The sequence below is a fragment of the Conger conger genome, chromosome 11, assembly GCF_963514075.1.
Source record: "Conger conger chromosome 11, fConCon1.1, whole genome shotgun sequence".
NCBI lineage: Eukaryota > Metazoa > Chordata > Actinopteri > Anguilliformes > Congridae > Conger > Conger conger.
The window spans coordinates 40413442-40438296 of NC_083770.1; the positions used below are offsets into that span (position 1 = coordinate 40413442).

Genomic DNA, 24855 nt, shown 5'->3' on the forward strand with positions numbered 1-24855 from the left:
CGGCGGACACTCACTGATTTCACACCGGTCTCCGGAGAAGCCAGTCGGGCACTGGCACAGGAAGTCGCTGGAGTACACTGCCTCTTTACACGTCCCGCCGTTATAGCACCGCGACTGGGGACACGCTACGGAAGACACGTGTGTGTGAGTCAGAAACACAATTAGGTTCCTTGAATTGGCCTGAATTAATGTAGTTGTTAACTATTAGTTAATCTGTACAGCTCTGTTAATGTATTTGTACATCATTGATTCATGTTAACAACCACATTAGTTATTGCCAATTCATATTGGAATGAAAAAGTCAGTTAATGTATTTGTTAATGGTTAACTAATTATAAGTTCACCCTATGGTTTGCCAATGTATAAATATCATGTAAGGAATGTTAGCAAATTTTTAACGAATGCATTAACTAATGAAAAGTTAATTTCATGTTTAATTACTGTATTTGTTCATTATTAATTAATGTTAACTACATTAGTTAATGCCAATTCATGAACCTTATTGTAAAGTGTGACCCAAAGTGTGACCCATCTTTTTTCTACTCCTAGTTCCTGTGGCAGAAAAATACTTCCGTAAAGGATATGCTGATGTTTTCTTGTTCAAGGGAAAGATTTGGTGTTCCCCCTACACCCCCCTACCCCTGTCTGCTCTACACTCCCACCCCACAGTGACCTAATTGAACGTGCGTCAGTCTTATCATCTCAACTGGAAAACAATACAGACTTGATGAAAGGCAGATGAATAATAATGGAACACATACAATAACATACGATAACAGCACTACAAAATATCACACACGCCAGGCGGGTATTCCCCCCAAAAAATACCAAGAATAAAATTATTATAAATGACCTTAAATGTAAGTCAATGACCCACTGTTCTGAATCACCCTATACCCACTCCCACCCCCCAGACAGGCACTGGGTCAGACCACAGAGGAGAAACCTGGTTCTAATTTGGCGGTTTGCTCTATGGGGTTACTCTGGGTCTACATGTTCGTCACTCTGGTGGCAGAAGTACAGGTTGTGTGTAATAGATACATAATTATATAGAGCTGTTGTTTCTGCTGATGCTCAAAGCCAGTGATTAGAGGCAGCCCCATACTGAGCACCCCCACCTATAACACCAGTGAGAGACTGGTGTGTGTATGTCTGTGTGTGAGAGACTGGTGTGTGTGTGTGTGTGTGTGTGTGTGTGTGTCTGTGTGTGAGAGACTGGTGTGTGTGTGTGTGTGTGTCTGTGTGTGAGAGACTGGTGTGTGTGTATGTGTGTGTGTGTGTGTCTGTGTGCGAGAGACTGGTGTGTGTGTATGTGTGTGTGTCTGTGTGTGAGAGACTGGTGTGTGTGTATGTGTGTATGTGTGTGTGTGTGTGTGTTTGTAAGATACTTGTGTGTGTGTGAGAGGTCTGTGTGTGTGTGTGTATGTGTGTATTTGTGAGAGACTTGTGTGAGTGTTTCTGAGAGATTTATGTGTATGTGTGTGTATATATGTGTGTGTGTGAGTGTGTATATATATATATATATATATGTGTGTATATATGTGTGTGTGTGTGAGAGAGAGAGAAGTTTCTGCGTGTGTGTGTGTGTGTGTGAGAGAGACTTGTGTGTGTGTTTGAGCTTCCCGGGGTCTGGGTGTCACTCACTGGTGACGGGCACCGTGTGACAGCGCTCCTGCCCCCTCACAGAGCAGCGGCAGAACTCCACCCTATGAGCTCTCCAGCGCAGCCATGTCTCCCCTCGAACCCGCAACCGCCCTGACACATCCTTACAGCCTACAGAGAGAGAGACTGGGGTACGGACACGCATACACACACATACACACACACACACACACGCATACACACAGATATACACACACACACACAGACACACACACACATTATACACACACACAGACACACATACACACATTATACACACACACACACACGCAGACACATACATACACACATACACATTATACACACATACACACACACACATACACACACACACACGCATACACACACATATACACACACACAGACACACATACACATTATACACACACACACACACACACACATACATACACACACACACAGACACACATACACATTATACACACACATACACACACATTACATTATACACACACATACACAGACACATACACGCATGCACACGCATACACATACATACACACACACACACACACACACACACAGACAGACACACACACACACAGACAGACAGACAATGGGATTACTGTACTACATCTATAAAGAACAGGAAGATAAGGTGATAAATGACACGGAGGAGAAAAGAAAGGATAGAGTGATGAAAGAGGAAGCAGCAGAGATCGTAAATCACACAGTCTGATATGGAGCTAATTATGAGATTACTGAGGGATGGGAACAGAGCCTAAAACACTTCATCTAAGACTTATATCATCAAACAGATAGCGAGAGAGAGATAGAGGGAGAGAGGTGATGAATGTGGAATGGAGAAAGACAAACAGGATGGATAGCGGGTTGAGGGGGGGCAGAGACCAGGGGGGGCTGGCCGTCCTGAACGGGCCGCGTCTTAAACATCCTGTTCCACCTCATACGGAGCTGTAGGCCCCAGACCGTCGGCCTGTCTGAGTGTCTGTGTGATTTACAGCAGAGACCTGACTCACGTGTGATAGTGCTGCCCGAGCCTGTTTAAGCTTTCATCATGCAGAGCGAGAGAGAGAGAGGGAGAGAGAGAGAGATAGAGAGGGGGGGAGAGGGGGAGAGGGAGAGAGAGAGGGGGAGAGAGAGAGATAGAGAGGGGGGGAGAGGGGGAGAGGGAGAGAGAGAGGGGGAGAGAGAGAGGGGTAGAGGGAGAGAGATAGAGGGGGGAGAGCGAGGGGGGGAGAGGGGGAGAGAGGGGGGAGAGAGAAAAAGAGAGAAAGAAAGAGAGGGAGAGAGAGAGAGGAAGGGAGGGGGAGAGAGATAGAGAAAGGGGGAGAGGGAGAGAGAGAGGGGAAGAAGGAGAAAGACAGAAAGAGGGAACCTAAGAGAGAATGTGAGCAAGAGAGAGGGAGAAAGGTAGGGAGAGAGAGAGAGAGAGCGCCAAACTCACCTGACCAGCTCCGTGTTCCTCTCCTGAATCGACGTGGCGCCCCCTGTGGAACAGAGCGAGAATTACCCATCAATCAGCCATATTTCAGAATGACTACAGAATTCACTGCACTGCTTCAGGGCCGGAATGGGGACAGAAACGAGGGATGAGAGAGAGAGATGGGGAGGAGTGAGAGGAGAGGATAAACAAGGGAACAAGGGATGAGAGGGACGGGGAGGAGGGAGAGGATAAACAAAGGAACGAGGGATGGAAAGAGTGGGTGAGTGGAAGAAAGAGAAAGGCCAGCTGGTACAGGCAGAGGAAAAAACGGAGGAAGAAGGAAGAAGGGAAACCTCAAGAAGTCTATCTTTAGAATTTTATTTAAGGCCATGGCACACACACCAACACAGACACACACACACACACCATGGCAATCTCTGCCAAAGAGAGGCTGCAATGCCTACCTCATCCCCCAGGGAGCAGCAGAGAGCTGACAGCAGGAGCACAAGTCCCAGCAGTCTGGTCATGGTCTTCAAACACAACTGGAGCCCTTCGCCTGGAATACAGCAAATGAAGCACCTAGTAATTATATGTGTGTGTATGTGTGTGTATGTGTGTGTGTGTGAGTGTGTATGTGTGTATAATCACTTCCTAGAAAGCCACAGTCTGTATCGTTGACTCAGAGCTGGATCCTATCACAGCACATGTGTTGAACCCAGCAGACTACCACCAATAATAATCCTGGAAGGATTATGGCTTTAACACGTCATCATACCGACTACTCCCTATACAAAAACAAGGCTTTTTCACTCAGGAATAAACTATTCTTTTACACAGAGCAGTGGTCCTCACTCCTGGTGGGCTGGTTAGTGTTTTGGGTTTAATATCAGCAACCGATTCAGACACAAGAAACCAGGGCAGACGAGTTAACAACTAAAGCCAGCACACCATGCGGCTCGTCAGGACCACTAACATAGAGTGTGTTACATGAGTCCTCATCCCTCCAACAGGATGAGAGTCATTAATTGTTTAATTATTCAATGAGGAGGTCGTTCTACTGAGTGGTCATGTCAGAGCAGCAACAGGCAATCTGGTCTGACACACGCACGCACACACACACACACACACACGCGTGCACACACACACACACACACACACACACACAGGCACAGTGATAAGTGACAGCAGACAGACATCTAAATATTTGCATAGAAACAAAAGAGGGTGTGACAGAGAAAGTTTGACATATTGTCCAGAAACAAGACCTGCCCTGCCAAAAACAACTTCGGAAATTGCAAAAGATAAAATGGCCCGAAAACTGTTTTCTTTTAAGAGTCATTTTAGGTTAAAGATATCACTTTCATTTGATGTATGTTTTTTATTTGATGTTGGTAAGATCCCTCCCAACATCATAAACTGAGGAAACAGGTGGGGTCGGAGGTCAGAGGTGAGGGGTCAGCCATAGATCACACAACATCTGGTGGAGATGAAAACAAAAGAGAATATCTGAACTGCACCTCTTCCGAAGCCTAAAACAGTCCTCTCTCAGCAGTACAGTTATGTGACTTCAACTCACCTCACACAGACAAAACTCCCACCAAGACTGAGTTCACATGAGACACATGTTTTGCATACAGTAGAGTCAGACTTACTTCATCTGACTAAAAAAAACAACAACTTACAGACAGGGCCTATTTAGTTGAGTGTACACTGGCTGAATCTGTTTGGTAAAGATTTCACAAACAGTCAGACAGTTTGAAACTCTCTGGGAAAAACTTTTGACAGAGGCTGTACTTTACATAAACAGTTATGAACCCCACCCACCCCCAAAACAGCCAGACGGCCTTGTAAGCATGCCAACCGGACAGCGAATCATAAACATGATTTCAGCAGCTGATTGTTCAGAAGGGCGTTGAATTCATTTAAAACGGTCTAATTTTATTATTTTATTTCCTTCCATGCCAACTAGGAGCAGGAAAGGACCTGTCGGTACCACGCACAAATCTCGGAACTTGATGATTATTTAAAATTTCTCACGATTTCCTGAAACACAGGCACTCCGGGAGGTCCTAAGAGAGGACATAACACGGGAGGAGGGATAGCGTTGGGTTTGGCAAAACATGTTTAACATTTCAGAAACCCATAAGCATTCAAAGGGCTCTATTCTTCAGGTTCTTCACACAATGCAACTGCCTTTTCCCCTTTGACCTTTGGTCACTATGACAACGGTGTCCCCTCACGGTTCCCATGTTAACAGCAACAGCACTGAGCTGCAGTCATCTGTCCACCCGTTATTATATCCCCGTCTCCGGCATTTTCTTTCTCACGTCGCCTTCATCCCTCCTTTTATAGTTATTTAGCTGACGCTTTTATCCGGAGCGACTTACAGTTGATTCGCCGGTCCAATTCGCCCTGGAGCAATGCGGAGTTAAGGGCCTTGCTCAAGGGCCCCACAGCTGCACAGATCTTATTGTGGCTACACCGGGGCTTGAACCAGCAACCTTCGGTATCCCGGTCAAGTCCCGTAGCCAGTAGGTTACATGCTGCCTCGGTTTGTCTTTGTGTAACTCTGTTTCTCTGCCATTGATTAAATGAACATTCCTTATGTCCAATAACCCCTTGTGCATTAGCCCTTCACTGGGTGTGTGCTTCGCCTACCCCCCTCCCCCCTGCCCCCTGCCCCCTCCCCCCTGCCCTATCACAGGGCAGCACGTATCAGAAGTCTGCAGTGTTCACACGCTCACACTCATTTACAGACATACAGGATGGAAGGACGGCTCTCATCTCTAACGACCACCCTGCTTCCAGCTCTCCACTGGCGCCCTAGGCCCCCCAGGCCCCTGGTGCCCCCCCCCCCCAGGGGACCCTCTCTGCCTGCATGGGGATTGTACAGATAAGCAGCCCCCCTGCACACCACGCCTAACGTCTTCCCGACATTCGGCCAGCCAGGAAGCACTGCCGATAGCAGTGCAGCAGCTCAGCTGGGGGTATGAGGATAATTAAAAATACATACTTTAAAAATATACATACTGTATGCAGGCTGGGTGAGGAAATGCACACACACAGCCAGAGGAGGAGATAACAAACAGCCATCTTTACGACAGCTGCACCAGATGGGCTGTTTAAAACTACTGTAATGTAGTGTAATGTAATGCAGCATGGTGTAGTGTAATGTAATGTATTGCAATGTAATATAGTATAGTGCAGTGTAATGTAATGTATTGTAATGTACTACAGTGTAATGTAATGTAGAATAGTGCAGTGCAATATAATGTATTGTAATGTAATGTAGTGAAATGTTGGACACCACAATGGGCTTGATAGTCACACAAACAGTATGAACTGGTCCTCGTCCCCGCAGACAGAACACATGCTCCAAACCCCAGGACGACCCAGGCTGAGCTCTGATCCAAACACCAGTCTGACCTTATTTCTCTGGTGCCAGCTATGATTAAGAACGTGACTCAGTCTGAGAGTCTGAGAGACAGAGAGACAGAGAGAGAGACAGAGAGAGAGAGGGAGAGGGAGAGAGAAAGAGAGGGAGAGGGAGAAGGAGAGAGAGAGAGAGAGAGAGGGAGAGAGAAAGAGAGGGAGAGGGAGAGAGAGAGAGAGAGAGAGACCCTGCTGAAAAAACAGCTGGGAGCTGGTCATTTAAGCTGGTCAAGCTGCATTTTCCCCCGGGGGAGAGCGCTCCACGCTGAACTGAAGATGGTGGTTTGGCCCGCCACCGAATCAGGACCAGCCGAAGAAAGAAAATCGCGACCCAGACAGGCACAGGACCGTAAACCCACATGGTCACCCCAGCGCAGGATTTGGGGTTTTCCCTGATCAAAGCCAGACACGTTAAATTACAACGTCAGGGGAACTGGGTGACGGTCGTAGCCTGTTGCGGTTTTGTTGCGGCCCCGACCAAAATGCAGGGCTTTACAGCCTTACTAACAGGGAGGGATTATGGGATAGCAAGCCTTGGTGGGGGGTGGAGAGATGGGCGGGGGGGGGGGGGTAATTAAATTGGCTGCTGTATTGTTTCTTTGATTCTTATGCCACACCCTTGCATGAGTGTTCCAACCTGACCTAATTACAACAGCACTTTCACTCCACTGAATAAACTTACCCTGCAGCTGTTGGAACTTGCGTTGGTGGAGAATCTGACTCTCTCTCACAAACACACGCGCACACACACACACATGTAAGTACATACACACACTCACACCACATACACACACACTCACAAACACACGTATACACACACACACACATAGACCACACACACACACGCACACATAGACTGTGCACACACACCCGCACACACTCACACCACATACACACACATTCACGCACACACATTAGCATTAGATTAGATGCCTGCACCAGCATTAGCCGGGGTGTATCTGTGCTGACAGAATCGCACTTGGATCATTTCCTATCTCTGCTTTCTCCCTCCGCACCCACTCATGTTCCGTCATGAGTAGATATGACATTCCTTTAAACGCAAGATGCTAACTCTGTGTTCGCGCACTAAAGGCTCAGACACAGGAGTATCCATAGAGTCACAGCCCGGCTCAGCACTGCAATCGTTCTCCAGCTCTGTAGCGGCCTCTCTCTCTCTGGTTTGTGTTTCTGTTCCATTGGCTTTTGTCTCTCAGCAGAATTGATGACTAATGCATTTTTCCCTCAGACACTGCCTGTATCCATTAACCTCTCTCCCCCTCTCTCCCTCTCTATCCCTCTCTATCCCTCGCTAGCTCTCTCTCTCTGCTTCCCTCCTCAGTGTCCTGAGTTCCTCAGTTTTTCACTCTCCAGCTCCCTTTATTCTTCTTCTTTCCCCCAGCCATAAATCTTGTTTTCCTGCCAGATCCTCTCCACAACCTTTCTCACTCGTTCTCTCTCATTCTTCTCTTGCATATGTCCCCTTCTCCAGACCACTCTGCTGGCTGTGGTCTGTTCAGTGGTAAACTCTGCTCATTGTGTGGGGAAAAGCACCAGGCCTGACTTCTGTTGCGTGCAGACACACACACACACACGCTTTAATACTTCTATTCATGCCCACATACCAAAGCAACATCAAAGGACATAAACAATATAGACACGCAGTTCAGAACAATGAAATGGACACTTGCAAGTTCATTCGGTAAACACATACACATGCACACACGCACGCACACACACACATACACACACACACACACACATACACATACACAGACACGCACACAGAGCCACACATAAATGTGTGTTGCAGCTGCTTCACTTTTGTGGAAAGTTGTTAAAGGACACAGCTGGCAGGAAACATGGTTTCAGCCGACACACGAACAGCACTGGAAGAAGCTGCTCCCATACCTCTGTGGAGAAGGGTCCCCACTCAGCCAACACTCAGCAGCAGACTCATACAGATAAATATCATGCTACCTTGCTACCTTTCAGAGACCCCCGAACTCCCAGCAGCCTATGGGCTGAGGATGAATCACGTGATTGGCCGCCTGCAAGAAACCTGAGCTTGATCCCCCACACCCCAGCTGAAGTTGAGTCGATCTCACCACACTCAGAAAACAAAGCATGCTGTTTTATATTTGCCAGTTACTGTAGTTCATCCAGGATGACTCAACACCCAAGCAGATGCCTGCTGTATTAATGAGGGCTCACAGGCTCTGGAGCTGGGACTGGGGCTGTTCTGCATGGAGCCGCAGGGGGACACATGGGGCACGCCCGGGAAAACGGGCTTTCCTCCCATCAGTCCCCCAGGGCTGTGAGGCCCAGAGTCCACATTCTACTGAACCACGGTCAGTCCCAGAGAGAGGCACGAACTACAGCATGACTCCAGCACGTCTCCATAAGCTAAACTATAAGCTGCATCCTATGAACCAGATCCTCAGCTGTAGTAAAAGAATGAATGGTTTGTGCCAGGGAAAGCGTGCACAGACCAGTCCTTTGAGCATTGCTTTCGATACACGCAGGCAACAGAGACTAACTCTTTCTCTTCTCACAGAACACTTGATGGCTCTTTTTCAGAGGGTTCCAGCAGTCCAAAGTGAGAGCTGTGTTTCAGGAGATCTCCACATGAGTTTTCACTCAGCTGGCGAGAACGCGTCTCAAACTGCCGCTATCTCTGCTAAAATTATCCCTGTGCCTGCTCTGTACTTTCTACAGCAGCGGTCTCAATCAATGGCACTAAAATCACCCCAACAGTCTCATAGATTGAAAGGGACCATTGTAAAATAGCAGAAACTCGCTACACAGAACGAGCAGTGCTGTCATCAGCAGTGTTCTGAGAAGCGGTTGAGAGCAGAGTCTGACAGGGGGAGCAGCTATCAGAGTCTCATCTGAAAGGTGAGCCAGCTGCAGGAGAGGTCGGCCATTATCCTCCACACAGAGGAGGGCATTGTGCCCCTGGCTTCCATTCATGATGCAGGGCACAAAATGGCCCCCCACTGAAGCACATCACCCAGGGTGAGGTCTAGAAAGACACACTGAAGCGCATCTGCATCACAACAGGCAGTTATGAAAGGACGCATTCAAGGTCAAGTGCCACACACAGGGCCACATTCATAGAGAACGACTGACTCACCACACAGAACAGGGAGCAGATACGTTTACCCGCTGATCGCGGGATTGGTCACCGCGACTTGTGACCTGTGACATCAGCAAGCATTGTAACTGGTGGTTGATTCGGAGGGGCAGTAAGACAAGAGGGAGGTTTTAGGAAGGAGACGAAGATGGAGGCAGGCAGACGGAGAGAGAAAGAAACCTGTAATTGTAGAGAAAAAACTTGCAGATTGGCAGATTGGAATGAATGGGCAATTAATTCAGGTGTGAGGTGCTTTCCCTGATTTAGGGGATTCTTACTGTTGGTGGTGTGAGCTGGTGAACATGTAAATGGGGGGGTAAAATGGTAATGTTAAAGACGCTGTCCCAGCAGAGTTACCCAGCGCCAGTTCAGTTTAAACACTGCTGCTAATGCTGTACATGAGAGGGTGTACACTGGAGAATACATTCCCCACCGCTCAGTACGTATATAAACCATATCAGCCCCCCTATATTAGGGAGGGGGGGCTGTGTGCGACCTGCTGAGTCAGCACCCAGGTCACCGAGCCACACAGTGCAGCACAGCGACGGGACAGAGCCGCAAAACTATGCCCAAAATGCAGGGGATCAGGGGGTTACCAAGCAACGCAAAGCTGGGCTGGGATTGGTCATTACGAAACCACATTCACTCGGGATGGCTTTACCTCCCCCACAAACCACCTGCAGAGACACGGTGAGTGTTCACTTGTGTTTTAACGCCAGTCTAAACAATCCTGCCCCAGCAAAGCGAACCTTGCAGTAGATCGTCTGAGATAAAATACATATAATTTGTTATTTAGCTGATGCTTTTTATCCAAAGTGACTTAGACGAGACACAGCGTATTAGACTAATTAGGGGACATTCACCCCTGGAGCAATGTGGGGTTGAGAGCCTTGCTCAAGGGCCCAACAGCTCTTATTGTGGCTACACAGGGGCTGTGTGTGCGGGAGTCTGCAGTCTAATCGGAGAGGGGACGTCTCTGCCACCTGTCTGTCAGTGAGAAACCGGAATTGCCTCTGGAATTCCACAGCGGTGACGCTATCAGCGCTCCAATAACTGCCAAACAAGCGCGCAGTTATCCCACGCAGAGCCGGCCTGCTGCCGGAACGATACGGACAACTCCGAGAATTCCGGTGGGGAAGGGGGAAGGGGAGGACGGGGGGCTAGTTTTTCCACAGTGGCGTTCCACAGATCCTCCCGTAACACTGCTCACACAGATTAATGCTTATTCGGCCAGTACACTCTCAGAAATAAAGGTAAGAAAAGTGCCTGAAATGGTACAATTGCTGGGTCGCATAGGTACATAGGATTGTACCCCTAGCCTGCAATATGTAATTTATTTGTTAATTTTCTGCTTGGAAAAAGTACTCATTTGTACCCAAAAAGAACATTACAGTACTTTCAGGGGACACAGCCTATAATCTAGTGGCTAAATTGCTTGACCGGGACCCAGAAGGTTGGTGGTTCAAACCCCAGTATGACCATGGTAAGATCAGTGCAGCTGTTAGGCCCTTGAGCAAGGCACTTAACCCCACATTGCAGTGGGGATTGGCCCCTGCTTAGTTACTTTGGATAAAAGTGTCAGCTAAATAACTGTAATGCAGTTTGGTACATGAACAGAAAGGTACCCCAGAGCAGAGGGAGGACAGGAGTGTTTGTGACTACAATATGGAAAATAAAGCACAGACCAAATCTGAAAACGGCCAAGAATTCATTTCTAAAACTCCAGCATCCTCCCAGAGCCAGTCTGACTCAGGTTAAAATATCTGCACTCCTGGACAGAATTAGGAGTAAACTACACAAGCATTACTGCATCATGCATAATTCCTATGAGGTATGTCATTGTCCTAAACTCTGTACATTTGGCAATACTGCAAGTTCGCTATTCTATTCGGCACACCTCATCTCCGGTTAAAGGACTGTTCTGTCTTTTTCAGGGTGGAATGCATTTCACGTTTTCCTGGTCTATGTTTTTTTTTTTTTACTGGAATGAACTGTTTCATTTTTCCTTTCGGTATCATGAGATTTTGAGTCCCAAAAGTCCCTTAAAACCCTGCTGTGGAGGACTCGCACTGCAGGAATAAATCCACGTACATTGTCCGCACGCTCCGATTTACAGCTCCTGTACATCCATCTCACGCACGAGTTCATATTACTGCCATAAATTAATACATTACACATCAGCAACATTATTACCGTCATATTATACGTGATCATTATTCTTCTTTTGCATTATCGCTGTCGGAGTAACAAAAAGCAAATTAAATAACACATTTCTGAGTGACATTTTAATGGTAACGTTTAGGCATGAGCTTTGAAATTATCCTTCCGAAGCTTGTTTCAAAGTCATGAGCTTTTCGAAATAAAATAACGGAAAAAACTGAACTCCTCAATTCAGATACTTTTACAAATTATATTTACTTGCTAAACTTGTCATAAATTATTACTTATTTTAAATTATTATACTTATTTTATTAAACGTTTATTTTCGTGGTCTGTTCGACAGCTTTGGATTTAAAAAATGCACAGTGTAGCACACACAACCAATACAGTATCACAACATAGAAACATGGGCACGGAAGTTGTTGTTTCGTCTTACCTTAAATACGAACTTGACTCTCGGAATCGCGTCTTGTGTAGCCTACCGTCGGGTACTCCAAAGTCCGTCGCTGAAATGTGTTTGCCGTATCGTTCGGATCCGTATTTATTTGCGGCGCTCTCCTCCAGGGAAGAAGGGATACTGTGTGCAATTTGAACGAAGTGGACTGGTGGTGTTTATGTAGACTGGGTGGGTTGCGCCTAATTTTGAGGAGGGCGGGCGGAAAGCAGCAGGCTGGCTCGGTGTCAAACTCACTCTGATACCGGGGTACACTCAGCATGACATCAGCTAGCTACATCCTTCGTGAGGTAATCAATTCATCATTTACACTCCTGCTTTTCGAGATTATGCAGAATCACCCTGGGTACCGAACAAATGCCAAGTTCTGTGACATTAAGTGCTGTTAGAGGGTAACGTGCGTACACTGTACGGCACGGTACACCCTAGGGTTTGAGCAGGTTTGGCAGGGTGATATTTCTTGGGTTGTGATCAGTTCTAGTAAAATTCAGCCAATACACAAAATGAAATAAAATGCAATAAATGAATTGAGACAACATAAAACACGGGGTTTTCTCAGTTCATGAATTGAATTATATATTGCGAAATTACACAACCGTACAACTGCTATTATTTGTAATGTGTCTTTAGGCTAAGATCTCTTCCACCCATAACTGTTGCACTTGTTCTAACCTCCAGGATAAGATTGGCCCCTCTCTAGTCTAATCAACTGTAAGTCACTTTGGATAAGTGTCAGCTAAATAACTGTAATGTAACATCTTTTCAGAACCCACTGATGGCACTAAATCAGAGTAGTTCTTGCCACGGCACTGCCTCACATGGCATCCAACCCACCCACCCCAGAAATCTAAACATGAGTCAGGTGACATACATGCTGTAACAACCGTAGCTATGATCAGTAAACCCTTGGAACAATTTGGGAGATTCAAAGAAACAAGGCTACTGCCCTGTGGAAAATATAATTTATGGGCATGATTAGTAAGTAAGTAATTGTGTGTGTGTCTCACACTGTAATAGAGGAGATAATTATCCAACAATGGCAAATAAATACACAACTCCATTTTGTTGTTGCATATAGCCATTGTCTTATGAGCACCTGTCAGATTCTCTTTTCCAGGGGAAATGCCTGCTGCATTCCATCGGGAATATAACATTACAGCAGTTGACAAGCAGGCCAATTCACGGCCCTGATTTAACATATTTCTTACTGTTATTACACTCCTACAGTTTGTACTAAAAATGATTAATATCCTTATTCACTGTAAATGTACATTTAGCAGTAATTTACTGGTGGCAGAGTTGCCAGTAAAGTACTGTAATTTTATAGCACTTTCTACTGTTATTACACTCCTACAGTTAGTACTAAAAATGATTAATATCCTTATTCACTGTAAATAAACATTTTAGTAGTAAATGAGTAAAGCTTCAAAGATTTCAGTGGTAAAAACAGAGCCCCATGGCTTGAGGTATCAGAAGCAGGATTAAAGTTGTGCTATACACTTATCTCCTGTGTCCCAGCTGGATTAGCCTTGTGCCATGCAGCTATCTTGTGCTAGGCAGCCCAGATCGCACACGCTGCCCACCTATCTACCCCCGTCCAGCTGAGGCCTCATTAAAGGCACCCCGCCCGGCTCACGATAGGCAGCCTGTCGACATTATCCCATGTGTTCGGCTCAATCCAGCTGAAGAAAACCTGCAGGGATTTTTCAGATACCTTCTTGAGAGAACTTCGCATGAGCACTCTCAGAAATAAAGGTATGAAAAGTGGCAAAAACAGTACAAATGCTTGTCGCTTGTTGGTACCCTACAGGTGCATTCAATTGTACCTCTACCGGGGCATTTACCACAGTAGTAATTCCATCCCAACGCTGAGGAGAAGAGTTCCTCCAGGTCATGATCCAAAATATCCCTCTCCATCTGTGGAACATGGTGGATGTAGTTATGGCTTGGGCATGTATGGCTGCCACTGGAAACAGATTCACTTGCATTCATCGATGATGTGACTGTCTTTATGGAAAATAAAAAACTTGTGAAATTTACCCTGGCCCAAATCCAACCCACCCGACCCAACATCGCTGCCTGCCCTGTCCACTCATATGTACTACTGAGTAATGTGTACACCACTCCCCTACATCGAGAAATATTATTCATATTGTCCATTACTGCCAACCCACCACTGCCCATTCCAAGAATCGTATTATCTTTTTATTCATAAATCAATGCTGGGTAAACCTCCTTCACTATCTCCTTCCCTTCCATGATAGCACTTATCAGGTGCTTTTAAACGCTTCTAATGTATTCAGTAGTAATAGTAAGAACTGCAGATCTGATAATACACCCTGGGTGCAGAATAACTTCATAAGGTTGAAACCATAGAGTGTATAAAGGTTGAAACAGGAGGCTCTATCGTCTCTGGGTGGTTTTAAATCTGTTGTGCACAATATTGTGACCGACAAGGAGACTGTATTCTGTGGGTTGAATTCATGGACTGTGAGCTTTTTAAACATTTTTTATTGTGTCAGATGTACACAGTAGATTAATTTTCAGAAGTTGCGTTTGTAAGACGTTGGTCAGGCGGGGTTCTCTTGCGCCGAATGCAGGAGACGGCTTGACTAGTTACCAAGCGAAAGCGAAAGCTTATGTTACAGGAAATAATATTTCAGGAAGTAGACGCAAATAGGATAAACAACACTCATGAGACAGTAGCTAGCGATAGTGCAATCTTGGTGTTTCCTACTTCTTAAAATTAAAATGAAATATATCGGTACATGGATTACAACGCGGGAAAGTTGTATAGGTTACTAGCAATCTGGTTCAAAGTTCTGAAAGAACGTAATCGCGTAGGATTCTAGACAGCTACAGTCGCTAGCTAACACATGATAGCAAAGTGTAAATAACCAAGTTAGACACACTTGCGAAGATTTATATGCGAGCATGCTGTGGATATACATGGTTTACTTGTAGGACTGTGCTTTAGTGCTTCATCAGAAGATCTAATAGGTGCCTTGGAACCATTGAAAAGTCACGTTAATCCTGAAGGAAATTCTTTGATTTAGCTGCCGGAGGTAAGACCTTTCCTCCGAATGTCACTGTCCTACGAGTTGAAACCGCAAGCGCCTGTGCTTCGAGCGCATTAGGCATTATAGCTAGTGATTAATGATTTTACAGTATAGATTATCGACAGAGTACTCCGTATGTGTCGCGATGAACATTATTCAAATGAATGAAGTTACTCAGTAGCTGACAGCGGTTAACAAACATGAGATTAGGTTAGCACACTATTTAGGGAGCCACGGGTATTGCCGTACATACATTAGCAAGAGTTCACCTTCCAGTAGTTTACTACTGTACATGGAACAATACAGAATCCTTTTAATGCATATGCATGGGAAAAAAGGAAGAAGATGGTTGCGTAAGGCAAACAGAATGGTCCTTGCTAGCTAGCTAGCATTGTCATAGGCCGACAAGATACAATGGGCTCTAGAATTATACGCACCCCCTGACTGGCAATGCACAGAAAATGCTTATAAAGAAACAATATACTTTATTAATATTTCAATGGAATCAGCCAAAATCAAACATGTGTTTAATAAGAAAATACATTTAACCAAAATCAAGTTTTCATAATTATTGGCTCCTCTACATTTGTCTCTGGCCACCTGGCTATTTTGTGTATTTCTTGTAGTATTTTTTGTCCATTGCCTGTCTGGGGTGCCACTGCATATACAGCTGTATATTTTTTTCAATTTCACATGCACACTTTCAAAGTGAACTAAACATTGTAAAACCCAAGAAGTTTACTTTGAACTGCAGTGAAGTCAGGAAGTCCTACACGGAAACAGTTTTGAGATGCTTGCAGCTTTGAAAAGCAATTCGCAGGAATTGAAAGTGGGTTTGATAGCTTGTAAAAGTGAAATCGTTAGTCATGAGAGAATGACGTGTGGGTTTAGGGACTGCTACCCTTTCTGTCTTTGTCAATAATCTTCCCATAGTTCACTAGAACTCAGCAGTTGCCTACGCACATGGAAAAATATATTGCTAGCCTATATATTTAAGATATATTGCCATATATGGCCATATCTGTTGATCCTCTTTCAGATATATTTAATGTATTTTAAAATATATTTTATATTTTAGCACTGCAAAAATTGCAAAATACATTTCATGTTTTTTTTCTGTGTCGGTATATTTAGCCTTTATGCTAATGACACTATCATAATACAGACAGACCTGCAGTTTATGAGATTATAGCACAGCCAGATTATTTTGTCTCTCTGTCAGTGTGAAAGTCCTCCCTGCGTGTGATTGGCTGCTGGCCCTGTGACTCCACAGGGCTGCGTGTGATTGGCTGCTGGCCCTGTGACTCCGCAGGGCTGCGTGTGATTGGCTGCTGGCCCTGTGACTCCGCAGGGCTGCGTGTGATTGGCTGCTGGCCCTGTGACTCTGCAGGGCTGCGTGTGATTGGCTGCTCACCCTGTGACTCCGCAGGGTTGCGTGTGGCGCGAGAGCGAGGACACAGCAGGCAGGCGGAGGAGGGGGAGACATGAGTCGCATGCCCCCCCAGCAGCTGCAGACCTGCGGCTCCTGGGAACTGAAGGAGCGGCTGGGAACCGGAGGATTCGGGAACGTCACGCGATGGCAGAACAAGGTGAGGGCAGTGATTCGCCGGTCCTAAACAGAGGTCTGCATGAGGCCATAAATAAATAAGACACCAAAGGGGCTTACAGTAGGTCAGACTAAGAAGGGGACAATCCTCTCTGGAGTCAGTGCAGGGTTAAGCAATGCTTGCTCAAGGGCCCAACAGCTGTGCAGATCTTATCGTGGCTACACAGGGGGCTTGAACCACAAACCTTCTGGGTCCCAGTTAAGTACCTTAGGCACTAGGCCACAGGCTGCCCCTACACGTCGTGATTCATCAGATGAGTTCGGCCGTCTCTGAAACAGAGGATGGAGGAAGAGGCTGGGGCTTTTCATTACAAGGGCGGGCGTCTTACGGCACTTCCGCCACACCGCTGGACCCAAGCATGGGGATATGTCACGCAGTCTGCAGTGTGTTGAGTAGACATACATATTTTAAGGACACAGTAGTGTCGAGTGTCGTTTCCTCAGACAACCCCCTTACAGATGGCCCAACAATGTGGTTCTTCTCTCAGCGGTGCCACACCCTTTCCTGCGTTTCTCCCCGTGCCCGTAATGGGCAGAGGAAGCGGGGCGTTCAGCGCAGGAAAGGCAGGTTATATTCTGCCTGTGATGTCACTCCGCAGTGGAGGTGTTTCTCCGAAAGATGATGATGATGATGGATCCTGTTACAGGATGAGCTGTACATTACGCTATGGGAACCACTATAGCGGCCGCGCACGGTGACTTCCTGTCCGGGACCAGAGCATCCTGCGGGGCTTCCTCTTGGTTTAGGGTGTGTGGTGGGAGCGCGGGTGGGAGTGGGGATGCATGGGCCCCCCCTGAAATTAAAACCTGCAGCCTGCTCTTGCTCGACCTGAGGAGGCCCGGTAGAGTGGTGCTTTTAGTCTTTTTCTCTGTCATACACACTCTGGTGCTTTTACAGTCGTTCTCTGTTGTGCGTTCTGCACTGCAGAATAAAGAGAGATCAGTTTCAATTATGTGACTCTCTGCTGGAGTGCATCTGTGAACAAGGAGTTTTCATTCTGCAGGAAAATGTAAAGTGTGCTTGTGTACTGGAGGCCCCTGAGAGTGGGAAGTGTGCTTGAGTACTGGAGGCCCCTGAAAGTGGGAAGTGTGCTTGAGTACTGGAGGCCCCTGAAAGTGGGAAGTGTGCTTGAGTACTGGAGGCCGCTGAAAGTGGGAAGTGTGCTTGAGTACTGGAGGCCGCTGAAAGTGGGAAGTGTGCTTGAGTACTGGAGGCCCCTGAAATTGGGAAGTGTGCTTGAGTACTGGAGGCCGCTGAAAGTGGGAAGTGTGCTTGAGTACTGGAGGCCGCTGAAAGTGGGAAACGTGCTTATGTAATGTGGCTCCTGAAAGTGTGCTTGTGTAAGGGAGGCCCCTGAAAATGCCCAAAGATCCTAAATCTGCCAAAACGCTCTACGTGCGCATTTTATGGGATTTAAAATGTGCAGCCTTGGACTTCACAGAACCTCTTTTCAAAAAGGTAAAAATAACAGACTTGATAGTTGATACCACATGACCTATTGTGTCACCTTTTGCACTCAGTATTATGTAGGGTGTTTAGGGTTAGACAGCATGCTGTTACCATCCGATCCGATTCTGCAGCCAGGAACGTTCCAACAGGAAATGACACGGGGATGGATCTGAGTGTGACACATGTGCAGCCGCGCCCTTGTGCTTTATGTTAGATTGATTCATTTCCACTTCCCGGATACTTCAAACAGCAGTAGTATCCAAATATAAGGCCAATCAGAAATATCACAGGAAACACTACAGTGATGTAATGGCTCATGGTGCAGGATGGGATATTAGATAATTAGGGTCCAGATTTTTCATTTAAATTAATTTTGATAAAAGGTTATTTGTACATTTTAGAACTTCTACAAACATAAACAATCAAAAAAACAATATAACCTCCTCAACAGACGCAATGCTCACCATCTCCCTCTCTCTTGCTCACCCTCTCCCACTCTCTCACTCCATCTCTCTTCCCGCTCTCTTTCACTCCATCTCTCTCTTCCCCTCTCTCACTCCATCTCTCTCTTCCCTCTTCTCACTCCATCTGTCTCTCTTCCCCCCTCTCACTCCATCTCTCTCCCCCTCTCTGCATCGGTCTCCCACTCCATCTCTCTACCCCTCTCTCCACCTGTCTCTCTCCCCCCTCTCACTCCATCTCTCTCTCTCCCCTCTCTCACTCCATCTCTGTCTCTCTCTCTGTACTGTGACTGCAGGACACGGAGGAGCAGATAGCCATCAAGCAGTGCCGTCAGGAGCTGAGCGAAAGGAACAAGGAGCGCTGGTGTCTGGAGATCCAGATAATGAAGAGGTGAGGGGGGAGAGCGGGGCCCACAAAATGGAGCCAAGCTCTGCTGAGTCTTACATTTTACATTTACATTTTAGTCATTTGGCAGACGCTTTTAATCCAGAGCGACTTACAAGTGCATAGGTTCTACCATAAGTCAAAGCATCAAATCCAGAAACTAGCTAAATACACATGAAATGCTGTTCTAAACATAGTTGTCATCATAAGTGCATATTTTTTTTTAAAAAATTTTTTTGGGGGGGGGGGGGGTTAGACAAGGATAGGGATATCAGAAAGGAGGGGCAGGGGAAATCAGGAGGGAGGACTAAGGTAGAGTTTGAAAAGGTGGGTTTTGAGTCTGCGTCGAAATAGGGGGAGGGATTCTGCTGTTCTGACAGTGGTAGGCAAGTCATTCCACCACTGAGGAACCAGAACGGAAAACAGGCGTGAACGTGCAGCTCGACCGCCAGGTGCACGTAGAGAGGGAGGTGAGGGGGGAGAGCGGGGCCCACAAAATGGAGCCAAGCTATTTATCGGGCTCCTTTTCAAACTTACAGTTGATTAGACTAAGCAGGTGCCAATCCCCCCTTTGCCAATGTGAGGTTAAGGGCCCTGTTCAGGGGCCCAACAGCTGTGTAGCTCTTATCGTGGCTCCACTGCCACTTCCCTTTGGAGGTCCAAACTGGCAGCCATCGAGCAACTCAACCGATGGGGCAGCGGGCGTGGCAGTATCTACAGAGATTTCCCAAAAAACAGCCCTGCTGGAAAAAAAACAGCACACAAGCCAGGTTTTGGAACAGTTGGTAGCAGGTGGATCTGAAAGTGATAACCGCGTGCCGTGTTTCTCAGAGCGTTTCTCTGAGGCCTCCGACTCCTGACTCACGCTAATGGGGCCGTGGCGTCACACCAAAGTGTGACGCCACTGTGAGACTGCTCATCCTCCCTGGAAGTCTGAGGCCATACTGCCTTACTGGAACTTACATGCTAACAGGGAGCTGCTGGCCAAAACATTGCCTCACTTTCTGGCAGGTATCGGATAGCATCAGAAGTTCAGATAATGTTGATGAACACACTGGACTTCAGCCAAGTAGGTGCTAAAATAATGAACATCACTGTTGATATGACGTCTTTTTTTTTCTTCTTTATTTCTTCTTTTTTTTATTATGCCCTCAGCTGTGGAAATTCAGTTTTTAAAGTAAAGATCAAGCTAAATTTAGTGACGAAAACAAGGGAGAAGCTGTGAATCCCAGACTGTAAAAATGACCGAACACATAACGAGGTCGTAAAGGCCACGGATGTTTTCATAGCCGGTTTGGCGTTTATGGGCCCCTGGGAGCAGAACGGAGTGGGTTTGAGGACAGTGCGCTCTCCACCCGCTCCCCTCCTGGTTCTGGGACAAGCCTGGGTCTGGAGGGGAGCCATTTTGGGGCGTGGTAGATATTTGTTTTTGGTTTACTGTTTTTATAGTGTCTCCTGACAGACAGACATGGTCTGAACCACAAACCTTATCCTGTGCCCACACAAATCTGCCATGGAAACCACTGTGCCCAAATGTCATATGCACTCACTCACATGCGTTATTTTAGTTGTAGTCTTTTAATCTGTAACAATAACTTACGCATTTAGTAACGCAATAAGCTCAGCTATTTGTATGCTGTAATATCATGTTTTTCAGTTCAGTAAAGCAATATTAAGCACATGTGTTTGTGGGTGTGAGTGTGATGTCACTCTACTACACTGAACCTGTACATTTCCACCCCTCTGCCATTCGTATTTCAGAATGAAAATTTGTTATTTTGCTGATGCTTTTACCCAAAGTGATTTACAGTTGATTAGACTAAACAGGGGCCAGTCCGCCCTGGATTGATGCAGCAGAAAGGGCCCAACAGCTGCACTGATCTTACTGTGGCTACACTGAGACTTGAACTTGTCCCAGTCAAGTACCTTCGCCACTAGGCTACAGGCTCTATTCTCTCATTTTTAATATTTAAATCATATTTAATAACTTGAAACATTTGGATTTTGTCCCTGACGATACAGACAAATCAGAGCCAGTAGGTGCTTTCCACCCATATCCCATCATGCATCTGCTCTCATATTGCATCAGGGGCAGTGAATGATGCCATGGTCTGGCCTGATCTCCGTGAGGCTCTCTGTGTAAAGTAGATGGGTCAGAAATAACAACACCGGCCCACACTGTTTGGGTTGGTTATTGGTGTTCACAGAGCCGCTCAGATAAGATCAGCGAAGCAGCACAGCAGAACAATGACCCTTCCCTCCTGCCTACGCTGCTACAGAATGAAGTAACCGCTCTCAGTCCTCTGATCTCCACGATCACACGCATGTTATTGGTTTTGGAACATGAGGTGTGCATTTATCAGAGCCCCGCAGCCAGAGCTGTTATTCCTAGAAATTGGGTTTTGCGATTACCCAACTCATTTTTATTTTGCTTTAGTTTCTCCCCATTCTCTCTGGGTTTTATTGGCCTTTTTAATGCCAATAAACAATGTTTGTTTCTGAAACAATCGTCTCAGCCCTGGACAATCAAAGCCAGGTTTTGCAGTGTTATGCAACATGACGGGAAGGACTGTGAGCGTGGGGGGGGCGTGATCAGGCCAAAATCCATCCATCCATTATCTGAACCCGCTTATCCTGAACAGGGTCGCAGGGGGGGCTGGAGCCTATCCCAGCATACATTGGGCGAAAGGCAGGAATACACCCTGGACAGATCGCCAGTCCATCGCAGGGCACACACACCATTCACTCACACACTCATACCTACAGGCAATTTAGACTCTCCAATCAGCCTGACCTGCGTGTCTTTGGACTGTGGGAGGAAACCGGAGCACCCGGAGGAAACCCACGCAGACACAGGGAGAACATTGAGCAATGTGGGGCTAAGGGCCTTGCTCAAGGGCCCAACAGCTGTGCTGATCTTATCATGGCTACATCTGGGTCCCAGTCATGTAACTTAGCCTCTAGGTTACAGGCTGCCCTGTAGGGAGGGAAGGGCGTAACTTTTACATTTGAATATTTCGGTAAGAAGAAGAAATCTAAAAAGAACAACTCCATCCATCCATCCATTATCTGAACCCGCTTATCCTGATCAGGGTCGCAGGGGGGCTGGAGCCTATCCCAGCATACATTGGGCGAAAGGCAGGAATACACCCTGGACAGGTCGCCAGTCTATCGCAGGGCACACACACCATTCACTCACACACTCATACCTACGGGCAATTTAGACTCTCCAATCAGCCTAACGTGCATGTCTTTGGACTGTGGGAGGAAACCGGAGTCCCCGGAGGAAACCCACGCAGACACGGGGAGAACATTGAGCAATGTGGGGCTAAGGGCCTTGCTCAAGGGCCCAACAGCTGTGCTGATCTTATCATGGCTACATCTGGGTCTCAGTCATGTAACTTAGCCTCTAGGTTACAGGCTGCCCTGTGGGGAGGGAAGGGCGTAACTTTTACATTTGAATATTTCGGTAAGAAGAAGAAATCTAAAAAGAACAACTGTGAAATTATATTTTTGTGGGGAATTCCAAGGGGAAAATACTTTGACTATAGATCAGTATATATTGGTACACAGGCTAATAATATTTAAAAAGGCTTGGAATGATTTCTGTTTTAATTAATTCACGTTCAGCAAGCCAGCTAGAGTGTAGAGATAGAGATAGTAGAGATCTCTTTTTCTACTCATTAAGCTTTCTATTTGAATCTCACAGTCAACTGTGTAAATATTATGTGTGTGTGTATATATTTTAGTAATCGGGGTATTCTAGCTGCCAACCATGGTATGCTACTTGGAAAGTTTATTTATTCTTCAAGGGCTCAAAGTTTTATCGATATGATCACTCACTAAATGCCAACCATTTACCATCACTCTAGGAATTGGAATTGTACTTTCCTCTAGGGTCTTCAACGCACTGGTTCTGATTTGCACTTTATTGTACATCGCTCTGGATAAAGAGCATCTGTAATCATCAATAAACAACACCAAAAACAATTGGCTCAAAGAAACAGGGGTAATTATTTTTGTTGTGGTTCAAGTCTGGGTCATCACCCTTTGTTACCCTTTTGACTGTGCTGGAAATAGAGTTGAACACGCGGTGCGCCCGTTAACCCACCGAACCCCTACAGACTAAAGCATGAGAACGTGGTGGCAGCACGGGAGGTCCCAGAGGGGATGCAGAAACTGGCCACTAATGACCTGCCACTGCTGGCCATGGAGTACTGCCAGGGAGGAGACCTGCGCAAGGTCAGTCACCTGTACCAACGCTGTACGCCTGTACACCTACACACAAAATGTAGGCCAATGTAGCCTTGTACCTAGCTGTACAAACACTGTACAACTACACCTGTACAGACACAGTACACCTACACATACTTGTACAAATAGTACACCTACACATACCTGTACCAAGACTGTACACCTGTACAGACACAGTACACCTACACACACACACCTGTGTACCTAGACAAATCTGTACAACTACACACACCTGTACACAAACCTGTGTACCTACACACACACACCTGTGTAGCTAGACATATCTGTACACACACACACACCTGTATATTGGAACTGGTATATTGGAACCTATGAAATGATCTCAAAAAGTGCAAATCCCACGTTCTGGTCCTCTTGGTTGACTGAACAGCACCAGACAAGATCAATCGAGCACAGAAAAGTATTGAATGCATCCAAAACAATTATGTATCTGACCCAGGTCTGACACGAACACAGCACACTTGCATAGGAAGAGCTGGTTTTTGATTGGTCTGAGACAGGAGGAGCTGGAATTTGATTGGTCTGAGACCAGAGATGCTGATTTGGTGTTTATGTGTCTGCAGTACCTGAATTCTTTGGATAACTGCTGTGGAATGAGAGAAGGGCCCATTCTCATTCTCTTGCGTGACATATGTGAGTATCACACCTGAACACACCCTGCTCCTTACCTCAACACACCCTGAACACAGCCTGCTCCTTACCTGATGAACAATTGATGCCTCTCATTCATCCATTGACACACACACTCACACATCTGCCTGGCTGCCATGTGAGAAACTCCAGAGAAACACCTTTCTCAGTGCTCTGTGACTGTGCTAGTTTACTGCACCTCTGGACTGTGGGATGTTTTATAGTGTAGTGCAGTGGTTAAGGAAGTGGCATGGCCTCCTAAGGTCTGCAGGTTCAATTCCTTTGTCAGCACACACATTGTGCCCCTGAGGAAGGCTCTTAATCTCTCCAGTCAAAATATTTTGACCGTGGAATTGTAAGGTTCTAACTGCATTCTGAGTAGTTTCGAGATATTGAGCTTCAAATCTTACACATCCTAACACAGTAAAACTGAAATGCAGGGAAGTTCTTCGTAGATCGAAATGGCAGACATCCTGAATGTACTCTGAATGTACAAAATCCTATCAAATTGCCCTATAAACAACACATTTTTAAAAATCTTTTACCAAAATCTTTTATTTTCTATGGGTTTCTGTGACATACCAGCGTGTACAGTTTTAGAAGTAGTCACACTTCTACGGCGATATTTACCAAAACTATTCCCGGTTCACTGAACCGGAAAGACGGAAGGGAACTCGTCGGCTGTGTCGGAACATTTCCTGTCTCCGGCGCTCTGATGACAGATTCACCGGGGGGCGGGGTCA

At 46.2% G+C, this 24855-nt stretch overlaps 2 protein-coding genes across 2 annotated transcripts in view; one reads left to right on the top strand and one right to left on the bottom strand.

Annotated features, from left to right (window-relative positions):
• The window catches only part of plat (plasminogen activator, tissue), a 22031-nt gene extending 9641 nt beyond the window's left edge, over positions 1–12390 (bottom strand). The window contains exons 1-5 of the mRNA XM_061261758.1: positions 12229–12390; positions 3532–3623; positions 3089–3131; positions 1645–1788; positions 15–125 (exon numbers count right to left, since the gene is read on the bottom strand). Of these exons, the coding sequence (XP_061117742.1) occupies positions 15–125; positions 1645–1788; positions 3089–3131; positions 3532–3594 (361 nt within the window). The 5' untranslated portion in view covers positions 3595–3623; positions 12229–12390. The remainder of the gene's footprint in view (positions 1–14; positions 126–1644; positions 1789–3088; positions 3132–3531; positions 3624–12228) is intronic.
• Positions 12391–14917: 2527 nt separating this feature from the next.
• The window catches only part of ikbkb (inhibitor of nuclear factor kappa B kinase subunit beta), a 29092-nt gene continuing 19154 nt past the window's right edge, over positions 14918–24855 (top strand). Inside the window, exons 1-5 of the mRNA XM_061261451.1 lie at positions 14918–15311; positions 16735–16894; positions 19119–19213; positions 23332–23449; positions 24046–24115. Of these exons, the coding sequence (XP_061117435.1) occupies positions 16790–16894; positions 19119–19213; positions 23332–23449; positions 24046–24115 (388 nt within the window). The 5' untranslated portion in view covers positions 14918–15311; positions 16735–16789. The remainder of the gene's footprint in view (positions 15312–16734; positions 16895–19118; positions 19214–23331; positions 23450–24045; positions 24116–24855) is intronic.